The sequence below is a fragment of the Pan troglodytes genome, chromosome 12 (assembly GCF_028858775.2).
Source record: "Pan troglodytes isolate AG18354 chromosome 12, NHGRI_mPanTro3-v2.0_pri, whole genome shotgun sequence".
In the NCBI taxonomy this organism is placed as follows: Eukaryota; Metazoa; Chordata; class Mammalia; order Primates; family Hominidae; genus Pan; species Pan troglodytes.
In genome coordinates this window covers 92,673,458-92,693,387 of record NC_072410.2, presented here as the reverse complement: position 1 = coordinate 92,693,387, position 19,930 = coordinate 92,673,458, and the positions used below count along the sequence as shown (strand labels likewise).

The 19,930-nt window shown below is 41.8% G+C and overlaps 1 protein-coding gene across 11 annotated transcripts; it reads left to right on the top strand.

Annotated features, from left to right (window-relative positions):
• The first annotated feature begins 891 nt into the window (after positions 1-891).
• On the top strand, positions 892-14,538 carry YPEL5 (yippee like 5). 11 transcript variants are annotated; one of them, XM_054677764.1, is made up of 6 exons: positions 978-1,067; positions 2,250-2,546; positions 8,932-9,085; positions 9,858-9,918; positions 10,637-10,801; positions 12,629-14,538. In XM_054677764.1, the coding sequence occupies exons 5-6, from the start codon at positions 10,661-10,663 to the stop codon at positions 12,851-12,853; spliced, it is 366 nt and encodes a 121-aa protein (XP_054533739.1). In that variant the 5' UTR covers positions 978-1,067; positions 2,250-2,546; positions 8,932-9,085; positions 9,858-9,918; positions 10,637-10,660; the 3' UTR covers positions 12,854-14,538. The 11 variants fall into 11 exon arrangements, with proteins under 11 accessions (XP_063645256.1, XP_001162835.1, XP_001162710.1 ...); XM_063789184.1 differs by lacking the exon at positions 8,932-9,085 and adding an exon at positions 5,622-5,685; XM_063789186.1 differs by lacking the exon at positions 2,250-2,546 and having other exon boundaries at positions 892-1,067.
• Positions 14,539-19,930: the final 5,392 nt, after the last annotated feature.

The window sequence follows — 19,930 nt, the reverse complement described above, 5'->3', positions numbered from 1 at the left end:
GGTTTTATCCCGAAAGTCAGCTAATAGAGATGTAATTACCTGGGCAACTCTAATGGAATGAGAAGCAACATCTTCCATCTTAAGCATTGATAAGGGTTAAGGGAACAGCTGCTCTTTGCAATAAACAAATCTCACTCTCTGAGGCAGAAATTCGCCATATAGAAGACTGAATTTCTTCATCTTTTTGAGAATCATTTCCACTACCCAGAAAAAACATTCACATGAGTTGTAAATAAAGTCAAGCGCAGTTGAAAAATCCTGTATCCACAGATGTTTCTTAGGAGTGCCTATGCGCTTAGACTCGAGGGCTAGGGGTTTGAAAGCAAAAGGCAGCCCTCTACCAGGGGTGGTCGGGGAAACGGCCTCCAAGAAACGAATTACACGGTGCACTTTAGTTACGTAGGCAGCTGTTTGTCTAGGAAACAGCTTATTGTTTTCATTTGTCATCACCGCGGCTCACTAGGTATCAGGAAGCTCGGCTCCAGCCGCTACCTGGTGACGCTAATGACGCGCGATGTCTCGCAGCTGCCGCAATTAGACAGGCCAAGCCTTCGCCTTTAAGAAGCTGACTCACGTGGATGCTGTGTTGTGTGCGCTCAGCTGAAAGGGGGAGGGGGGTCCCCAGACTGACTACATTGGCCGCCTCGAGAGAAGGGGCAGAGTTAGCCTCTTTGATTGGCTGTACGAGTCCGAGGTGCTGGGTCAGGGGCGGGGCGAGCTGTCGCAAGCCTGCCCTGGGTCTGCGGCTTCCGAGAGGGGTGGGCCGCGAAGCGGAGGGGTGCGGGAGTGGGGGAGGGTGAGCCAGAGAAGGGGCGGGGCTCCGCGAAAAAGGCAGGAGGCCGAGGACACGGGCGGGGCCTAGAAATAAAGGGCGTTCTGGGCCAACCGGGAGAGCTGACTGCGGGGGGGCGGAGCCACGCCGGGTGACTGACGTTGAGGCCCAACCAGGGAGAGGCGGGGCTAAGGCCAGGGCCTGACTAAACCTGGAGACTCGGGTGGCCGAGGGGCTTCATACCAGCTGAAGAGCGACAAGCCGCTGGCAGCCGCGGATCTCACCGCCGCTCAGGGTGAGTCCCGCGGGAGGGGCTGGACTCGGGGCCGGTGGGGACTGAGGCGCCCGTTCGGGTCGGGCGGCTTCGAGGCACTCGGGGATCGGCCCAGGGTGGGGGGCCCAGGCAGGAAGTGCCTTTTCCTCGCCGCGCTCTTCCCAGGGTCCCAGAGCGGCCGCCCCCGATCCTTCAGGGTGGGCCCCGGCGCTGGGACCGCAGGCGGACGCGCGGGGCTGTTTGCTCTTTGTGAGGCCTGGCGCGGCGGCCGCCGTCGGCCCGCCCCCGCCGCGCAGCCGGGCGACCGGTGCGACAACAGCCGCAACCCCTCCGCGCGGCGCCCGCGCCTCCGCCCCGTTTCCCCGTCGCGTCCTCCGAGGCCCGCCGCCGAGGCCCACGGCGCCCCCTGGGCGGACGGTCTGGCCGCGACCCCCCACCCGCCGCGCCGCGCCGCGGCTGCCCCGCCCCCACCCGTCGCATAGTCGGGGGCGCGCCCGGTCTCCGCCCTGAATCCAAGTCGGAACTTGACCGAGTTGTTTGGGCCGCGATGACCGCACGGCGTGAACCGTCCTGAGCAGGGCCCACGCCCGGCCCAAGCGGCCCAGCCACCGGGCTGGGGCGGTGTCTCCCTTTGCCCCCTCCCCCCCATGAACGTCCGCCTCCCCCGCCCTCCTGCCCAGAGGACCCGGGACTGACAGCGCAGGGTGACGGTTGGGCAGCCCGCCGAGTGTCGGGACCAAGAGAGCCCGCCGGCCACCCGCTCAGCTGTTTCCTGCTCGTGTTTGTTGTGCCGAGGGAGGCCCCGCCGCCACCGCCGCCGCCGCGCTCTGCCGCCCCGGGCCCTCCCGATTGGCCGGCTGGCGTCACGTGGCCTCCATCAGCTGGGCCGGCGGGGGCGCTCGCGGGCCCCACTGCGGCTGCCGGGTGAGCCCACCCGGGGGTCGCCCGGGCCGGCCCAGCTCCGCCAGATTCGGGCTGCGGCCTTCCCTCCGCTTGCAGTTGGGAGGGTGGGCGTGCCCTTGCAACCCCTTTCCTGTACCTTCTCTGCAGGTAGATGGGACAAATGAGTGCGCGGATCAGCGGGAGTGGGAAATTGAAATACTACAAAGATCTGTTTAATCCTGATACCAACTAATCTTCCTTTCAAGGGAGAGTCTGGGAAGCTGTACAGCTCATTTATTTTTAAACTTTTTCTGTTTACAGAGATCTGTTGGTAATCTGAGGATTTTTATTCCACGTCGTCTTGACAGATGGAAAACCTGAAGTAACTTCGGGCTAACCTTGTGTTTTTGGAAAATTAGTAGGCTTGGTGGTGAAGAAACTGGGAGGAGTAGGATATTAGCTAACTTTGCATAGCCACATAGAGAGCGTCGCAGCTGCATTCCACCAAAGAGGAACCAAAAAGCATGTGGTGTTCCCAGGGTACATATTCATGCCAGAAGTGAAGTGCCTTGGTGAATTCGTTTCCTGAAAGTTTATCGCATACTTGTACTGGGTTAGGTAAGAAGTAAAGTACAAAGAATTTAGAATAGTTTCTCTAGAAGCTTATAACTTAATCAAAAGTCGTGGACAAATGCGATCGAGCAATAATTTTAGCAAGTTATGAGACGTTAGTAAAATATATGTAGCTTGGAAAATAATGTTACCTGGTTGGATCATTGCGAACTTTTCTCTAGACTAATTTCCCTTTTCTGTTTTCTATTTAAGTAATGAGAAAAATAAACAGGTTTAGAAAAAAGTGAAAGGAAATAAGGCCAAAAATTATGAAAAGAAGTAATTAAAGCAGCTACTATCCTCTGAAAAACAGTCCATGAGACATAAAGGTAGTCCTAGGTATATGTGTGCCTAAAATATCATTCTAGATTTAATGGTGAATAACTATAGAGATCAATGTCAGTTTTAAGATAATCCTGTGTAGTAATGTCAGTGTAATGCAGGAACTGAACCTTAGCTAGACCTGAAGTTGCTACTTGACACTTGAGTCGGGAAGCCAGACAGGTAAATTACACGTCAATCCATCTAGTTAGAGGCTTTTGGTATTGCATCACAACAAAGGAGACCATGAAATTGTCTTGCTAGGGTTTAGCGGGGGATGACCAACTCAGATTGTGCACTAACACACACGGTTTCCTGAGTGAAATGACTAGTCTTATTTTCTAATATTTAAATATAAGTGTTATTGAAATATAGTGAACTTCAAAGTCATCTAACAAAACAGGAAAAAATAAGGCATTATTGAGGGGGGAGAACAAAAATATATCCTTAAAACGTACTGCAAATGAAGACCTGATTCCACAACAGGACATCATTTGACACAGCAAAGTAAACTGGTCACGTACTGCAAGAGGATAGCAGAGCTTGCTTGTGTCACTGAAAACTTAGCTTGTTACATATTTTGCACAAAAATTGGAAAGTTGATTGTATGGATCAAACTGTTTTCCCACGTAGATTTTTAAATAGCGTTTAGTCACAACTCAGTATAAAGAGTTGATGAAATTACAATAGCAGTAAGTGCTGATTATTATAGTAATCAACCCAGCACTCTTAAAAGTTATTTGGGTTTTTATCCTTTGTTTTGGCGAGGGAAGAGATTAAAAACGAGATAGGAAAGCTGGCTTCCACGGGATTCCATTTTAGCAGAGTCATTGCAAAACAAAACCACCTCTGCAAGGGGCAGGTTCCTTTAACCCTTTCTGCGCTAGATGCCTGCATACTCAGTTCCCTGCAGCAGAGTCTTTGTACCTTGCCTTGGTCCCATCTTCTGATGCAATGGAAAACCCACTGTGGTCTGTCCAACACTGGGGATCTGGTGAAGTGTGTATTCTATGGAAATGCCCTGAGGCGATGGTTTCATTTACTAAGGAAAAGTTTATCTGTGAACTGGGTGTTTTTCCATCAGAAGGTTCTATGAGATGCAAATAGATACCTACCCTCCCTGGTATTTTTAGGGCTGGGAAGTGGTGCCTCCCTTGACTAATTCCACTTGCCAGGGTTGAAACCAAACTGGATTATTAATTATAGGGACAACAAGTAACTATTTTAAGACCCAGAACTGTGACATGCTTCAGAAGGTTTCTAACTTTCCTCCAGCTTCTGATTTCTATCACCTGGTCGCTTAGCTTTAGCATAATTAGCAGGAAGTGAAGCCAGTTAATTGTTATTGTTTCATATCCTTTGTGAGCCATGCTTTTCTCATCTGTCATAGGGTGAGTTGGGATGGGGAATGTTGAAAAAGATAATCTAGTTTTACTGACCTTTATTGAGCATTCACTGTGTGCTAGGCACCGTTCTCAGAATACAGTATCTCCACTTAATTTCTCATAACTCAGAGATGGCTGCTGCTCTCACCATTTTACAGATGAAACAGGAGAGGATAACTCACCCAGTGTTTCCAAAGCTATTAAGGGGGAAGAGCTGAGATTTGAACCTAGGAATCTCCAGAATTCAAGTGTCTCAGCTCCACAGTTTAAGTCCTGGGGGTGGAGAGAGGAGAGAGCAGCTGGTAGATATTATCTATTTTTATAATCTTTATTAGAGTTGATCTTCAACATGCTGAACTGGTTACAGAAAGTTAAGGATTTTAGCTAGAAAATCAGTAAAGAAAAGGGGAATGGGATTAAACTAATCTTTTCAAATACTCCTATCTAGCTTTAATCCCAAATGCCAACCAAGTTTCCATTTTTTCTGGGAAAGACTGCTTTCTAAATGCAAAGCTCTTTCACTATCAGAATGTGTTTTTAAGCAGGGAAAACTTTTTTTTGGTAAAGGGCCAGGTAAAAAATATTTTAAACTTTGCAAGCCAGAAGGTTTCTGTAGCAGCTCCTCATACCTCTTCATTGTAAAGTGGAAGGAGTAAAGTGTAAACAAATGGGCGTGGCTGTGTTCCTAAAAACCTTGACACTCAAGTGTGAATGTCATATATCTTGTGTCAGAAAATATTCTCCCCTCCCCCCAACCATTTAAAAGTACAAAATTCATTCTCAGCTTGTGGGCAGTACAGAAACAGGTGGCGAGCTGAATTGACCCACAGCCTTCCCAGCTTTTAAGGAAAACAGTCAGCAATGAGCCAGACAAGTGAACAAGATACCGTATTTCGCTTGATAGTGTATGTGTAAAATAAACCAATAGTCTTTTTAGAAAATTGTTTTATTGATGTGGAAGCAAACTAGGAAATTATATAGTCCATCATATCCATCATGCATTTTAAAATAATGCATTCCTGGAGACTCTTTGGCAGATTTCTGAAGAGAATCATCTTTTTTTTTTCCCCTCTTACAGATTCTGTAATTAAAAAAAAAAAAAATTCTGTAACAAGGCAGAGATCCTAAAATGTTAATATTTCACCAGAGTCTTCTGATAAAAGAGAAATTGGAAGTTGTAGATAGCTAAATATGCTATTGGTGAGAGAGGGAGGAAATTGAAAATAATACTAAAGTACGATCTATGAAATTATCTATAAATTTCACTTATATTTTCATCCCAGCCCCTCACTGTTTCAGGTAATTTCAAATAAACTAAGAATAGTCTTCCAGTTAAACAGTCGAGCTTGGTACTTTTCTTATTCAACCTTTTTAGGATTTTTATAACCTGGACCTACAAGAAGATAGTACCAAAGAGGCCTTATTTATAACATGATAAGGTAGGGAACATCTTAAATAAAACTTAAGCTTTATGATGAGTTTAGCTCTCATTTCACTATAAACTTGAACTTCAGCACTGACATATACCAAAGCCTGTGTGTTGCTACTAAAGGACACAGTAAGCTGCCCCCAGAATCAACACCAAACATTAGCTGTCTGTGAAAGCAGCTCACTCTTAAGATGTTTTAGAAATACAGGGCTGAAGAGATCTGGGATTACTCTAAGTCCAAGCAAGGTGATTAGCATACTTGGGAAATATTTTGAATATAAAAGCAATCAGACAGAAAGCAGATCAGTGGTTGCCAGTGGCTGGGAGTTGGAGAAGGTATTGGCTGCAGGCTGGTGTGTGGGAATTTTTGAGGGACTGATGGAAGCATTCTAAAGCCAATTGGTGGTGATAGTGGCACAATTTTATAAATTGACTAGAAGTCATTGAATTGTACACTTGTAGTGAGTAAACTTTGTCATGTAGAGTATTCCTTAATAAAGCAGTTTTTTTTTTTTCTTTTTAAAAAATAACCTGCAATTTTCTATTCTGTCAGAAAAAAGTTTCATATTTTATAAAGGAGCAGTCTCTATGAGCTTTTAGAAATGGGCAGCACATGCCTTTGACCATATTTTTGTAGCTCTATGTAGCAGAAATGAAGTGGTATGTATGAATGTATGTTGGGTTTAACAGTCACACTCACTGACCCTGAAAGTTTTATCCGGATGTGAGGAGAGTTTGAATCTAATACAGTGATGAAGGGGAGGGAGGAAAACTTCCAAAAGTGATTTAGGAAGTCTTGTTAATTTTTCAGTTCTTTAAATGACTTACTAGGGTTTCTAGTTTAGGAGAGTTTGTGACTGCAGTTGGCATCAACCAAGATAGGGAATACAGGAGGAACAGCATGGAAGCAGGAAGGGCTGATGGTAAACCCTGAGGGAGAGAGTAAATCTGACAGCCCTCTAATCACTAGAGAGATAATAGAATGCAGTGGCTTGGCCACTTCTGGAAAGTCACAGTCTCTTTAATTCATCTATAAAAGTGAGGTGATAAATACCTACTTTAAAAATTGTCAAAATTAAATGTGGTATGTAAATACCAAGTACAGTGTCCCATACAGTGTAGATGCTAAATAATTATTAGGTCTAAGGCAGAGTTCAGTATGTTATTCAGGTCCAGAGAAGCCTGATTCAAGTGTTATATCTTAGCTTTTTAATGACTGTCCTCCTTTGTTTTTTTTTTGGTTTTTTTTGAGACGGAGTCTCACTCTGTGGCCCAGGCTGGAATGCAACAGCACAATCTCAGCTCACTGCAAGCTCCGCCTCCTGGATTCATGCCTTTCTCCTGCCTCAGCCTCCCGAGTAGCTGGGACTACAGGTGCCCGCCACCATGCCCGGCTAATTTTTTTGTATTTTTAGTAGAGACGGGGTTTCACTGTGTTAGCCAGGATGGTTTCGATCTCCTGACGTCGTGATCCGCCCACCTTGGCCTCCCCAAAGTGCCGGGATTACAGGTGTGAGCCACCGCGCCCGGCCTTTGTCCTCCTTAAATAAGTGGCTGTCTTAGTTCCTTCTGGCTGCTCTAACAGGGTACTATAGACTGGATGGCTTATAAACAACAAATTTATTTCTCCCAGTTCTGGAGGCCAGGAAGTCCAACATAAGATTCAATGTCTGTTGATGGTACCTTTTAGCTTCGTCCTCACATGGTGGAAAGGAGCAGGCAGCTCTCTGGGACCCTTTTATAAGGATAGTAATCCCATTTTTGAAGGCTCTGTGCTTGTGACCTAATCACCTGGTAATATCACATATGAATGGTGGGGGGTACACAAACATTGAGACTATAGCAGTGGCATTTTAATGGATGTCAGCCTCTTGAGAGTTTGAATAGTGGCAGTGTTAGGTTGAGTTTCTAACCCTGCAAAGGCCAGGGCTACCTCTTGGAGCCTAAGGACCCTACAGAGGTTTTTCTACTTCCTAAAGACCTTTGACAGCAAGTGATGTTTTGCTTGCTTCTGCTAGATCCTGTGTCATTCTAACTTATCTTTCTTAGCAAACAAAAACTACATTCTACAGTTCTATATATATAATTCTCTATAAATGGCAACCACAACTAGGAATAGTGTAACATAAGGTTTTGCTCAGATATTTTTGGTCTTGGTAATGAATCATATAATTGAATCCAGTAAAAATACTTGGGTAAAGAGAAAAAATAGATGGAATCAGGGGAAAAAGGCATGTTAAGTGTATTTACCCTCAGTAGGAAATGATCACAGTAGTTTTTAGCCAAGGATAAAATGATGTAGGCAGAAGGTATAGGGAAAGTTCACTTGGAAGTCCAGCGCATTTACCACAACCGTATGGTGTCACAGTGGTCAATGTAGATACAGGTAGTTACTCTCCATTACAGTTGAAATAAATTACAACATGAATATTGTATTTAAAAGTCTTAAGGGAAATTGGCTTTAAAATAATGAATCCCAGACCCCTAGCTGGAGGTTACAAATGACTGCACAAATACTAGTCTTCAAACACATACAGAATCTGAGGCCTATACCTCAACGGCTGAGACTCCAAAACCTTGCTGTTGATTCCCTTCTGTTAATGATCAAGATTCAGAAACATGACCAAACTTAACTGCTCACAGGTTTGTTGAATGTTTTATTTATATCAGGAGTCATACATTCAAATACTGGTTCAAGGACCAAAGAGGTGAAGTAATTGTGTGAAGCAAAGTGGAGACTGAGCAAATAAAATGGCCTGGTGAGGGTTAGGGGGTGCAGCTCACTTGCAGTCAGTTGTTGCCATAGGAGAATATGTGCCCTCCCCATTGTTAAAAAGAAATCCAAACTACAGGCTCTTTAATGAGATCTTCCAAATTTTAAATGTCATCTCAACTTTTTAAAATGAAAATTAAAAACTGTGTGACCCAAATAAAACAGACATGTCCACATATGTTTTTTAGGGAAGGATTTTTGTATCTGTTCACTGCTGTATTCCTAGGCTACCAAATGAATTCAGCCTGTAGGCCTCGAATTTGCAACTTCTGACTTCTATGTAAATAAATAATAAATGTATTCTGTTTTCTTTTTTGAGACGGAGTCTTGCTCTGTCACCCAGGCTGGAGTGCAGTGGCACGATCTTGGCTCACTGCGACCTCTGCCTCCTGTGTTCAAGCCATTCTCCTGCCTCAGCCTCCCGAGTAGCTGAGACTACAGGCGTGCGCCACCACGTCTGACTAATTTTTGTATTTTTAATAGAGACAGAGTTTCACCATGTTAACCAGGCTGGTCTTGAACTCCTGACCCCAGGTGATCCGCCCACCTCAGACTCACAAAGTGCTGGGATTACAGGCGTGAGCCACCGCACCTGGCCAAGTGTTGTATTCTTAATCATCTGGAAAAAAATAATGCGGTAATCTTAAAGGCTGAAATAAGGCAATAAGTGTTTCCTTTTGTTGTTTTATAGAAATGTAATTAGAAAGTTAAATATTATAGCTTAAGTCTGTGTTTTAGTGCAAGGTTCATTGTGATGCTTGCTAATATGCTGGTTTTCCTTTTACTAGCTGCACATTGTCATTATATTCACCATTTGTTTTTTATTCCCTATTAAACTTTCATAATGTTTAAGGGGAGTCATAATGATTTTTGTGATAACATTTCTAGTGACATTAGGACCGCCTAATGGCTGGGGAAGTTCATAGACCTAGAAGGAATGGAATTTCCTTTTAAATTTATAATGGAATTCCCCCAATCTTAAGACAACAGTAGATTCTCGTTACAAACATGCATTCTGGAGTTTTTTTTTCCCACAGTGGCAGTTACATTAGCTCTGCATGCCATTGGAAAGATGTATAATAAATATTTAAAACACAGGCGCTGATAACTATACCTGAGAATAAATTATGTTTTAAATTAAAACTGTGGTATATTCTTGACTATATCTAGATCTTTAAGAATACTGTTTAGGATAATTAGTTATGATGAATTTAAGAACTTGCATATAGTAACTTCCCTAACTTTTGAATGTTATAAAGTGTTAGCCTAGTTTCAGACATGTTTCAAACTTACGTCTTTTCAGTGTTTCAGCGCTTTTATGATGTATTGAATCAGTAAGATTTCTTAAAGATAATCAAGTTATGTATGGGAAAGCTTATCTTTCCCTTATTCTGTTCTCATTGCTTTAGCCTTATGCCAGCCTGGACCATCTTGGAGGCAGTGTAGGATCATGGAAGAACTTTGAATTAGGTGAATTGCATTCTGTACTTTTCTGTAGTTAACAGCTTTGTAACCTTTGACCAGTTAATAACCTTTTTAGCCTTGACTTGGATGATCTGTGAAGTGATGGTAACAACCTCACAGAGCTGTGACAATTTTGAAATAAGTACCTAGTAACAGTGCTCCCTAGACATTGACTTAAAGTTAGTCATCACCTCTATAGTTGTAAATGCACCTGGTGATCACAGACCTACTCACTCTGTGTTCTCAAACCAGACTACTCTCTTCTTGTTTTCTAATTGCCCCTTTATCTACTTGTATCCCACTGAAACCTCACAATTCTTTTCTGAAATTATACATGCTCAGAACGTATACTTAACATTTATGCTAAACCTTTTTTCTCACCTCTCTGCCAGTGCTTTACAGCATTCATTTTCTGAAATTCCACTTTCCATTTTCTTTTTCCACACCAGCCATAAGAGAAGTGACACTATTCTTTGGCCTTGGCTAATAGGTTTACTTCCTTGGCTCACTGCTTTAAAATCTTCTTAGGTTAGGCATGCCTGTTTATTTGTTCAGTGTGTGAACTTTGGATCTTTTTGTTCAGGATCAGCTATTTCACACATTGAGTACTACAAAGCAGAGATTACATAAATAACGTATATAAATTGTTCTCTATGACACCCCCCAAGTAGGTGCTAACATGATTATTATAATGCATTTGTTATCCTTTTCTATTTGCTCCTAGGTTTTTAGAACTTCAGCCATAAAAATGGGCAGAATTTTCCTTGATCATATCGGTGGTACCCGTCTGTTTTCTTGTGCAAACTGTGATACGATCCTGACCAACCGCTCAGAACTCATCTCCACTCGTTTCACAGGCGCCACTGGCAGAGCATTTCTTTTTAACAAGGTTAGTGAGAAAAAGTTTGATTCCTAAGTGGGCTCATTGGCTGTATTTGACAGCAACACCAGAATACCCCCTCAGAGCTTAGAGATACCAGGAAGAGTGAGAATGAGAGCTTGAAATCTACAGAAATGATTGCCCACTAGCTCGTCTTTGATGGGACCTTAGGAAGGTGTTACTAGGATGTGATTTTAACCTTGGAAGTTTGAAGAAGTAGGCTGGGCACAGTGGCTCATGCCTGTAATCCCAGCACTTTGGGAGGCCGAGGTGGGCAGATCACGAGGTCAGGAGTTCGAGACCAGCCTGGCCAACATGGTGAAACACCATTTCTACTAAAAATACAAAAATTAGTTGGGCGTGGTGGTGTGTGCCTGTAGTCCCAGCTACTCGGGAGGCTGAGGCAGGAGAAACGCTTGAACCTGGGAGGCGGAGGTTGTGGTGAGCTGAGATAGCGCCACTGCACTCCAGCCTAGGCAACAGAGTGAGACTCAGTCTCAAAAAAAAAAAAAAAAGTATAAAGAAGTGTGATCTCTGTTGCCTCAGGAAATGTTCAGTGTAAGAATTTGGTAGCGACTTCAGCACAGACTATGGAAGGAACAGGTCAAGATACCCACCTACCTTTCTCCACATGTCACTGGTTTATCCGTATAGGGAGATAGTGGCGTTAAACTATTATAACTTGACAGCGAATAAGGATCATCTAACCAACTTTTCATGCTCTAATTCATGCTCACCAATCATCCTTCCATGGATTTGCTGACAGGAAGAGTGTTTTTCTGATTTGCAAGTGTGTGCCCAGTCTGCCTGTCTCTCTAATTTCTGGCTTGCTTTCAAATTGGATGCCGTGATTCTGCCTCCCAGAATCTGGTATATAATAGAAAAGTTGAATTTCCAAGTATTTTAGGCTAAGGAACATAGCTAGTCTAGGGTACTGTTCTTAGAAGATCAGATGAACTTCCCCAGTGGGCACTCCTCTGTTCCATGTAGAAGCAGCTTTTCTCAGAATTGATGGCGCTTACTCTTTGACATTTATTTTGGTACAGAGGAGGGCACACTGCAGCAGGACAGCTGCCTGTTTTGGTAAATGTAATGGAACACAGCTCTGCTTGTGCGTTACGTATTGTCTACAGCTTCTTTCATGCTACAGTGCCAGAGTTAAAAAGTTGCAACAAAGACCACAGAGCCGTCAAAGCCAGAAATATGTACTATCTGGCCCTTTACAGAAAAGGAAAGTGTAGAAGATTGTTGGGTATTCAGAATCAGTGGAAATTCATTACACATTGTCTCAGACCCACTTCATTGTGTTCATTGTCTTTGAATTCACTTTAAAACTATGTACTGCAGATGTATGGTCTTTAGTAGGCTTAATCTGTCCCAGTCTATATATAAAGTATATTTTCAGAAACAAACTGACAGACTGTTTTGTGAAATAACTATGGTGCATTAGGTTCTTTTACATGGATTGTATTATTTGCACTCATCATTGAATAATGATGAATTACTACAACTGGACCCAAACCTACATTTTATGGCTCCAATTCCAGGACTTTTTCTTACCTGCAACACAGAAATGTAACTAGTATGTTTAAATAGTGTGACTTAGGCTAGTATGGTAGTGCATGATTGCATTAGATGTCTAGTGTAGTGCAATTTCCAGATGTCTGCCTGCCCCAGCAGCTTCTATAAATAAGTCTTGGGTATTACAGGTTTCACTAAAGTAACAACTTCTTTCTCCTTTTCTGAAGTTGCTGTTGCATTAACCATAATATTTTGTACATACTTGGCAAATAACTAACATGCCTTGCAATTTTGATTTTCCTTGTCCCTTGTTAGGTAGTTAACCTGCAGTACAGTGAAGTTCAAGATCGGGTCATGCTCACTGGCCGCCACATGGTTCGAGATGTGAGCTGCAAAAACTGCAATAGCAAACTGGGATGGATCTATGAGTTTGCCACTGAAGACAGCCAGCGATATAAGGAAGGCCGCGTGATCCTGGAACGTGCTCTAGTTCGAGAGAGTGAGGGCTTTGAGGAGCATGTACCATCTGATAACTCTTGAAGATACAGAGAGAAATCCATCTTTTCCCAGGTCTCCTTCACTGAAAACAAAAATCTACTTACATACACTGTCACCTTAGCATCAGAGTCGGATTAATGAACTGCGGAACAAGAGGTTGTGAGAATCTAAGATGGAACCTTTCTTTTTTTTTTTTTTTTTTAATTTTGTATTTTCCATCCAACAGCAGTGTGTAGAGAGAATATTATGCAGATGCCGTTAATTTTTTACCCTATGTTTACATCTTGAGGCAGAAGAGTCTGTCTGCAGCTATGTGGTGAGCTATGTAAGGAAAAAAATCTGGGCTGTTAGAGTGAAAAAGTGTGTTTTATGTCAATTGTGAAAGGAAAATGTTAGGAGTATGGTTTTTAAACTTGGGCTTCATTTTAAACTTTTTTTTTTAAACCCAGTTATTTCACTTGATTTGCTAGCTTCAGAGAAGAGATCCGAATCTGTGCCCAGCGCTAAAGGCTCAGTGTTAGCATGGCTTGTGCTGGCCGGTGTGCCATATTCTTGTTGGAGATGAACCGTAGCACCAGAGCCCATTCTTCCTTGTCAGTCTTGGCCCAAAGATGTTACCATTCCTAGTTATTTGTCACCACATAATTGGTGTTGATTGGAAACTTTTTCTGAGATGGGACAGAACTGCTGGGTTGTCTTTTTCCATGTAACTTAAGCATAGTAATATAAATAAAGTAATAGTTGGATGCTTTTGGTCCTGTGTTGCTTTTAAAAACACCTTATAAAAGAGGAGAGTATTTGATAAGCAATTTTCATAGTAGTAAAGTTTTTTTTCATCTCTTAAACTAAATTGACCATGCATATAATATTCTTTGTTTAAATGAAAGCATACTGTTGAAACCCGCAGTGTTGCATTTAGAAAACAGTTGAACAGAATGTCAATGTGCATTCATGCAAAAAAAAATTTAATCTGCATCTGTTTTAGAAAAGGGGGAAATGAAGCAACTTGTCTAAAAATACTGCTTTACAAAGCATTTCAGCCTTTCCCCCTCAGTTTTGCATTGATTTTTTGACAAGTCTGTAGAGCCTAATAGTTTCCATCAAAGGCCTAGATCTCTTATTATAATTTTTTTCAGCTCTTCTCTCAGAAGTTCAGCTGTTGAAACGAAAACTGTACTTTGTACCCTCACATACAAAGGGATCAAATTTGACCTGGTGTTATTTTAGCCCCAAATTTATGACATTACAAAATATTAAAATGTAAATGTTTCTTTACCCAAACTACTTCTAGATATTCTAGTATTTGCTTCTGGTGGAATTAAATGACGGTAAAATTGGCTAATTATTTGAATGAATGAATGGATGGATGTTTTGCATGCTCAATTTCTAGGTCCTTTGTCTAGAAAGGAAATTTGCCTCAGTTGAATTAGTGAAATATTTCTGTCGTTGATATTAAAAGTGACTTCTGAGTACAGTTAAGTTCCTCTTATTTGCCACTGGGCTGTTGGTTAGAAGCATAGGTAACTGATTAAGTAGGTATGATACTGCATTTGAAATAAGTGGACACAAACTATCCTTTCTCCACCATGGACTCAATCTGAGAACAACAGCATTCATTTCCATTCATTTCCATACTGGCTTTTGATTATATGCAGATTCCTAGTAGCATGCCTTACCTACAGCACTATGTGCATTTGCTGTCACAATAAAGTATATTTTGTCTTGCATTGGTGCAGTACTGCTGCTTATTTTCCACTGATCTTGTCTAGTGATCATCTTAATTTTTATCTCTGAACACATACTTGGTATCTTTGAGTACCTGTAGCTTTCTTCATTTGGCAATGATAGTGATGTCTGACTTGATTAACTGCCTAATTCACACATGAAGACATTGACTTTGCCAGTATTAACTTCTCTGAGATCATTTTGCCTTAGATACTGATAACTATAGTTCAGTGTATATATAAACAAAAAAATTTCCTATTACTAGGTTAACTTTTAGGTAACTGGCAGGTACCAGCAGCAAGCTCCTCTGTGCCTTTTAAAAACTTCCATTTGCAAAAAAAAAAAAAATATATATTGGAAGGTCTACTTTGGATTATTTACAGAAAACCATTGTTATTTTGAGATGGGGATACTAATTAATAGGAATGATTTTTGCTTTGGGGTGGGAGAGTTAAACAAGTAGAGGTGAACTTAGAACTAAGTAGGTTACTGAGGAATATACAGATTTAAGCTTTTTTCCCCCTGACTGAAGAGGAAAATTCTTCCTCTTAGTCTTAGGTGACAGTAACCGTAAGTTGTTTTGATCTTAAAGTGCTTTTATTTAGACTCTCAAGTGAACATTCCTGGTAAAAATAATTTTAGTAATTATGTGAAGATTTAAGTTACAGTTAGGAGTTGTTACTTTGGGATTGGAGGAGAAAAATATCAGTACCATCTGTTTCCTAAATTTACCTACTCATAAAGTCATATAGGATGTTTAAATCAGAGTCTGGGCCCAAGCCCAGGCTTAAGTCAGTCAACAGGTAAGTTTTGGTGGGGCAGAATTAAGAAATTACCAGTTGTAAAATATTCAGACATGTTTATGATGATTCATTTCTAAACATCAGTTATAAAAAAATCTCAGTTTAAACAGATATCCACTAATTGTTCATCTGTTTAACACCTGTTTCCTACCAGGAGCCATATAAATTTACTTCTAATCTGTGTGAGTTGGGAATAAAGCAAGATTAAACTGAAGGACTCTTATCAGGCTAGCACGTTGCACTGATAAGATCTATTATAGGAAGAAAGCAGAACTAAGCAGAAATTAGGGTGGATATTCTAAGTTGGGTGTTAATTGTATGGCTTATTTTAAAATATTGGGCTTCTCAAATTGAAATGTCTGTGGTAAAGCATAAAATACACATTCCAAAGCATCGTTCAGGGTTGTATAATCCTAGGCATCACTTTACATATTTAGGTTTTAAAAATCATCTGCAGCATAACCACCTGGGAGGCTTGTTAAACATGTCAGTTATGTCCTCATACCCTTCCCCAGTACTGAATGGGTCTCGGATGGAGCCAAAAATCCAGTTTTTGTTTGTTTGTTTGTTTTTGCCAATCTCCAAAAGTAACATGTTTCTTTGATACTGTGAAATATGTATTTGGTCTCCTGGTCTTCGTCCCCATTTCCTAGCAATACAATCCCTAAAATCCTTGGAATTTTCAAATGATTATCTTTTTGTATGCGAATATTGACTGATAGCCAGGGTAGAGCTGATCATGGGAAAGATACAGGCATGATTAAAGGTGAGGTGCTTCCAGCCTCACAGAGCAACCTCCCGGGAGGGGAAAGGGGCTGCAGGTCAAGTTGATTACCAATTGCTGTCAGACAGATGGAATTTGCTAGAAGGGCCCTGGCTTAGAAAGGTGGACAAGAAAAATGATGGAAATGTGATGGGTCAGAAACCTTTGATTCCTGGGTGGCCACATGGCCACCCATGGTATAGAGCTGCAGCTGCACTCAGTTACTACCAGTAAAATTTAGAGATAGATCCAACTCGTAGAGAGGTGATTCACTGGATGCATAAGGAAATGCAAGCTAATAAGAAAAAAGTGAACTATACAATCCCTTGGTTATTATCTATAATAGCTAAAATGAAACAGAGTGCTGGGTCCAACTTTGATGCTGCACCAAGCTTAGGTTTCAGGCTGAGCTTCAGCCGCTGAGCCACCCACAAGGGCAAAGTTATGCAGCAACAACAAAATACCTCTCAGATCTGTGGTTACCAAGAAGGTAGTCAATGTCGGGGAAAGGCAAAACCAAGTAACTTGAAACCAGAAGGTATAATGTACAAGGATTTGTTGCATTTCGTAGAACCATATCATTAGCTTCCTGAGGAACCTTTACTAAAATGGACTATGAGAGTAATTTAGGGGCAGTATCTTTTGTTTTAAATGCTGCAGAATGGAAGAAATGTTTGGGTTGATGGAGGACCCACAGCTCACTATTGAAAGATTGCAGATGGTTAAACATGATCCAGACACATAGGAGGTTATTCCTGAGGAACAGCTAGTCTGGGGGACTGGATTAAAAAAGCCACTGTAAGATCTGTTTACCCTGACAATGGGGACTGTCCAACTTCCCCTATAAATGCCAAGCAGAACACCCAAGATGAAGCAGCTAATATACTTCATGTGCAAGCCATGTGGGACTGGCTTTATGATGACCCCGATAGTCACCCACCATGTATGCCCATTACCCATGTCATGGCCAGTGCTATAGTTAAGAGAGCCCCATTTTCATGGGCACCTCATACAACCTTGCTGCTACAAAACATCTGCTAATACATGAGAATCATTCAAAGGGTTATTGAAAATATAGTTGTGGTATGTTACCACCTGATAAAAGCCTATGTCACAAGAGGCTGATAGGCTAAGTAGTATGGGTAAGAAAAAAAAAAAAACAGATTAATATGGCTTTCCATCTGCTTTAAAAAGTGTCTTAAAATGGATTAATACACCAATTAGATAAACTGGCTTTAAGGAGCAGAGGAGTCCCTGGGAAAGAGGCATCTAGTTTCTGGGAAGACTGCTACATGTGAAATATAAAGACATATCTTCGGCCGGGCACAGTGGCTCACGCCTATAATCCCAGCACTTTGGGAGGCCGAGGCGGGCAGATGACAAGGTGAGGAGTTCAAGACCAGCCTGGCCAACATGGTGAAACTCTATCTCTACTAAAAATACAAAAAATTAGCTGTGCGTGGTGGCGAGCACCTGTAATCCCAGCTACTCGGGGGGCTGAGATAGGAGAATCACTTGAACCCAGGAGGCAGAGGTTGCAGTGAGCCGAAATTATACCACTGCACTCCAGCCTGGGCGACAGTGCAAGACTCCGTCTCAAAAAACAAACAAACAAAAAAAACCATCAATGCTGACTAACTTTAGCTGTGTGACTTTGGGAAGTCAGTTAACCTCTGAATCTTAGTTCTCTCAAGTGTGAATTGTAAAAACAAGCCCTGTCTTAAATCTTGTCAGAACATAGTGAAATATAGAACATAAAAACCTGTTGATAAGCAGTATGCATATATCTGGAGTAACTACTTTCTTCAGTAATCCTGAACAACTCTTCACAATTTAACCTAATTTGTTCTAAATTATAGAATGACTAGAATGCTTTCAAAGTTTTTTAAATCCTTTCTGGATTTAACATGTACTGCTAAACCTTTCAGCAAATGAGGATTTGAAATCTGCAGTTTACTAAATATTACTATCTTGACTTTTCATTATAAGGAATTTTTCTTAATCTTCTATAATATAATTTTACATTGCTTTCAAAAATCTTCAAAGCTGCTATTTTTCTCCTACCATGGAGCAGAAGAGAAAAAAGGTAAAAAGCTCATTGAATATAATATCAATGGTAATTAAAAAGCCACCATTTCCCCCCGCAGACAAGCTAACTTTGAGAACCTGCCAGAGCTTTCACTAACAGCAACTGACTCATTTTCTCCTGTGTTGGTCTCAGCTTATTGCATACTACTGCTAGAATGAAGTTCGTCCAGTTTTTAAAGAATCCTAAGGTTGTGAGATAAATGGTTTATATACTTCTTCTGATGTGCCCTACAGATGAACAAGTTATCTCTTCCTCCTGGATTTAAAGCAAAATACAAAGACAAAGTCCATATAGTAATTTTAAAAACCTGTAGCCAAAGCTAATTTGAAAGCCCAGCTTTGCAGGTGATATTTGTGTCCTTGAGGATAGACCAGAGGTTTTCAGGAACTGGTGCAGTTTGAGAAATTCCCTGGTATGCCCCCGACCCGGGAGAGGAGGTTGGCTTCCGCCACTCCTTGGAATTCACTTAGAATTTCCCTCTTTTCCAGCAGTTGAACTGCCATGGAAGGAGCTGGCCACCACCTTCTCAACTATCCCACTCTACCTGGAGCCCTCCCAGGAAATACTGGGCAAAGTGGAGACATTACTGTGAACTCCAGAAAATTCCACGAGTGTAATCTCTTCCCAGCTAACCCATCTCCCTTCCCCCAGGATCCCAGCCCAATGCAAGGTGTTCAGAGGCGTCTCTGAAGCTTGTCAATATGCCAAAAGGAATAAAATATTTCAGTCCCTTTCAAGTGAGTCAGGTTCTGTGTTAGAGAAGGCTCCTTAGGGCAGCAACAGGAAGCGAGTTTCAAAGTTTGAGGGGACGGTATTTTTAAGAACTGGGCTAATGAGTAAAACATTCAAATGATCCTGATAAAGTTTACACTGAAAAAATGTTTTTAATTAAAAAAAAAAAAAAATCAGCTGGAAGCTTTGCTACCAGAAAAGTACCAGTAGGTGGCATGAGTGTGCAAGAAATTCCACTCAACCACCAGTCAAACCTATCTTTTGGAAAAGAGAAACGTTGGGGCAGTCAGTTCTTGTTGCTGTTCGTCCTCTAGGGTGCAGTACCAGGAGCTGATGCAAGGGACCGTCTTACTGCAATGGCACGACATCATTGGGCAGAATCGAATTATGGAGAAAATGCTTTGCAGACTATCAAGTGCGATGCAATAGTACTGTTTCCTCTTTGTGATACATGATTTTTTTTCTGCAATGTTTGTTTTAGTATCTAAAGCTTTAGCTTATACCACTTCAAAAATGTTTTCTGTCGAAAACTATGTTTTAATATTGGCTTTTAATTTGGTAATGGTAACCTGAGGCCTCAGAAAATTAAATGTCACAGTGTGACTTTGAAGTTAACCTCTGGAAGCTCCATTTCCTCGACTTTAAAATAGGAAAAATAATTTCTAGAGAACGTGTGAGGACTTTATAAGCTGTATGGAATTCTAAAAATGATATATATTACTATAACTTGAATGAGGTTCAGTGTTACTTAACCGGTAGTGTAGGCTCCAGTTGCTGCAAAGAATTTGCCTGTTCATTTCTCCAGTCAGCAGTGCTTGAGTGCCTGTTATGTGTGTCAGGCAGTATAGTAATAGAACAACACCTGGCACCTGTTTCCCAGCGGCCAGATGAAGGATATTTGCAAAGCCAGTAAAATTACTGAATGCATTCCTGCTGCAGGAAATGAAAGGTATTCAGCGTAGGGGTGCATGAACTCATGAAGCAGAATAAAAGGTCTTTCCTCTTCC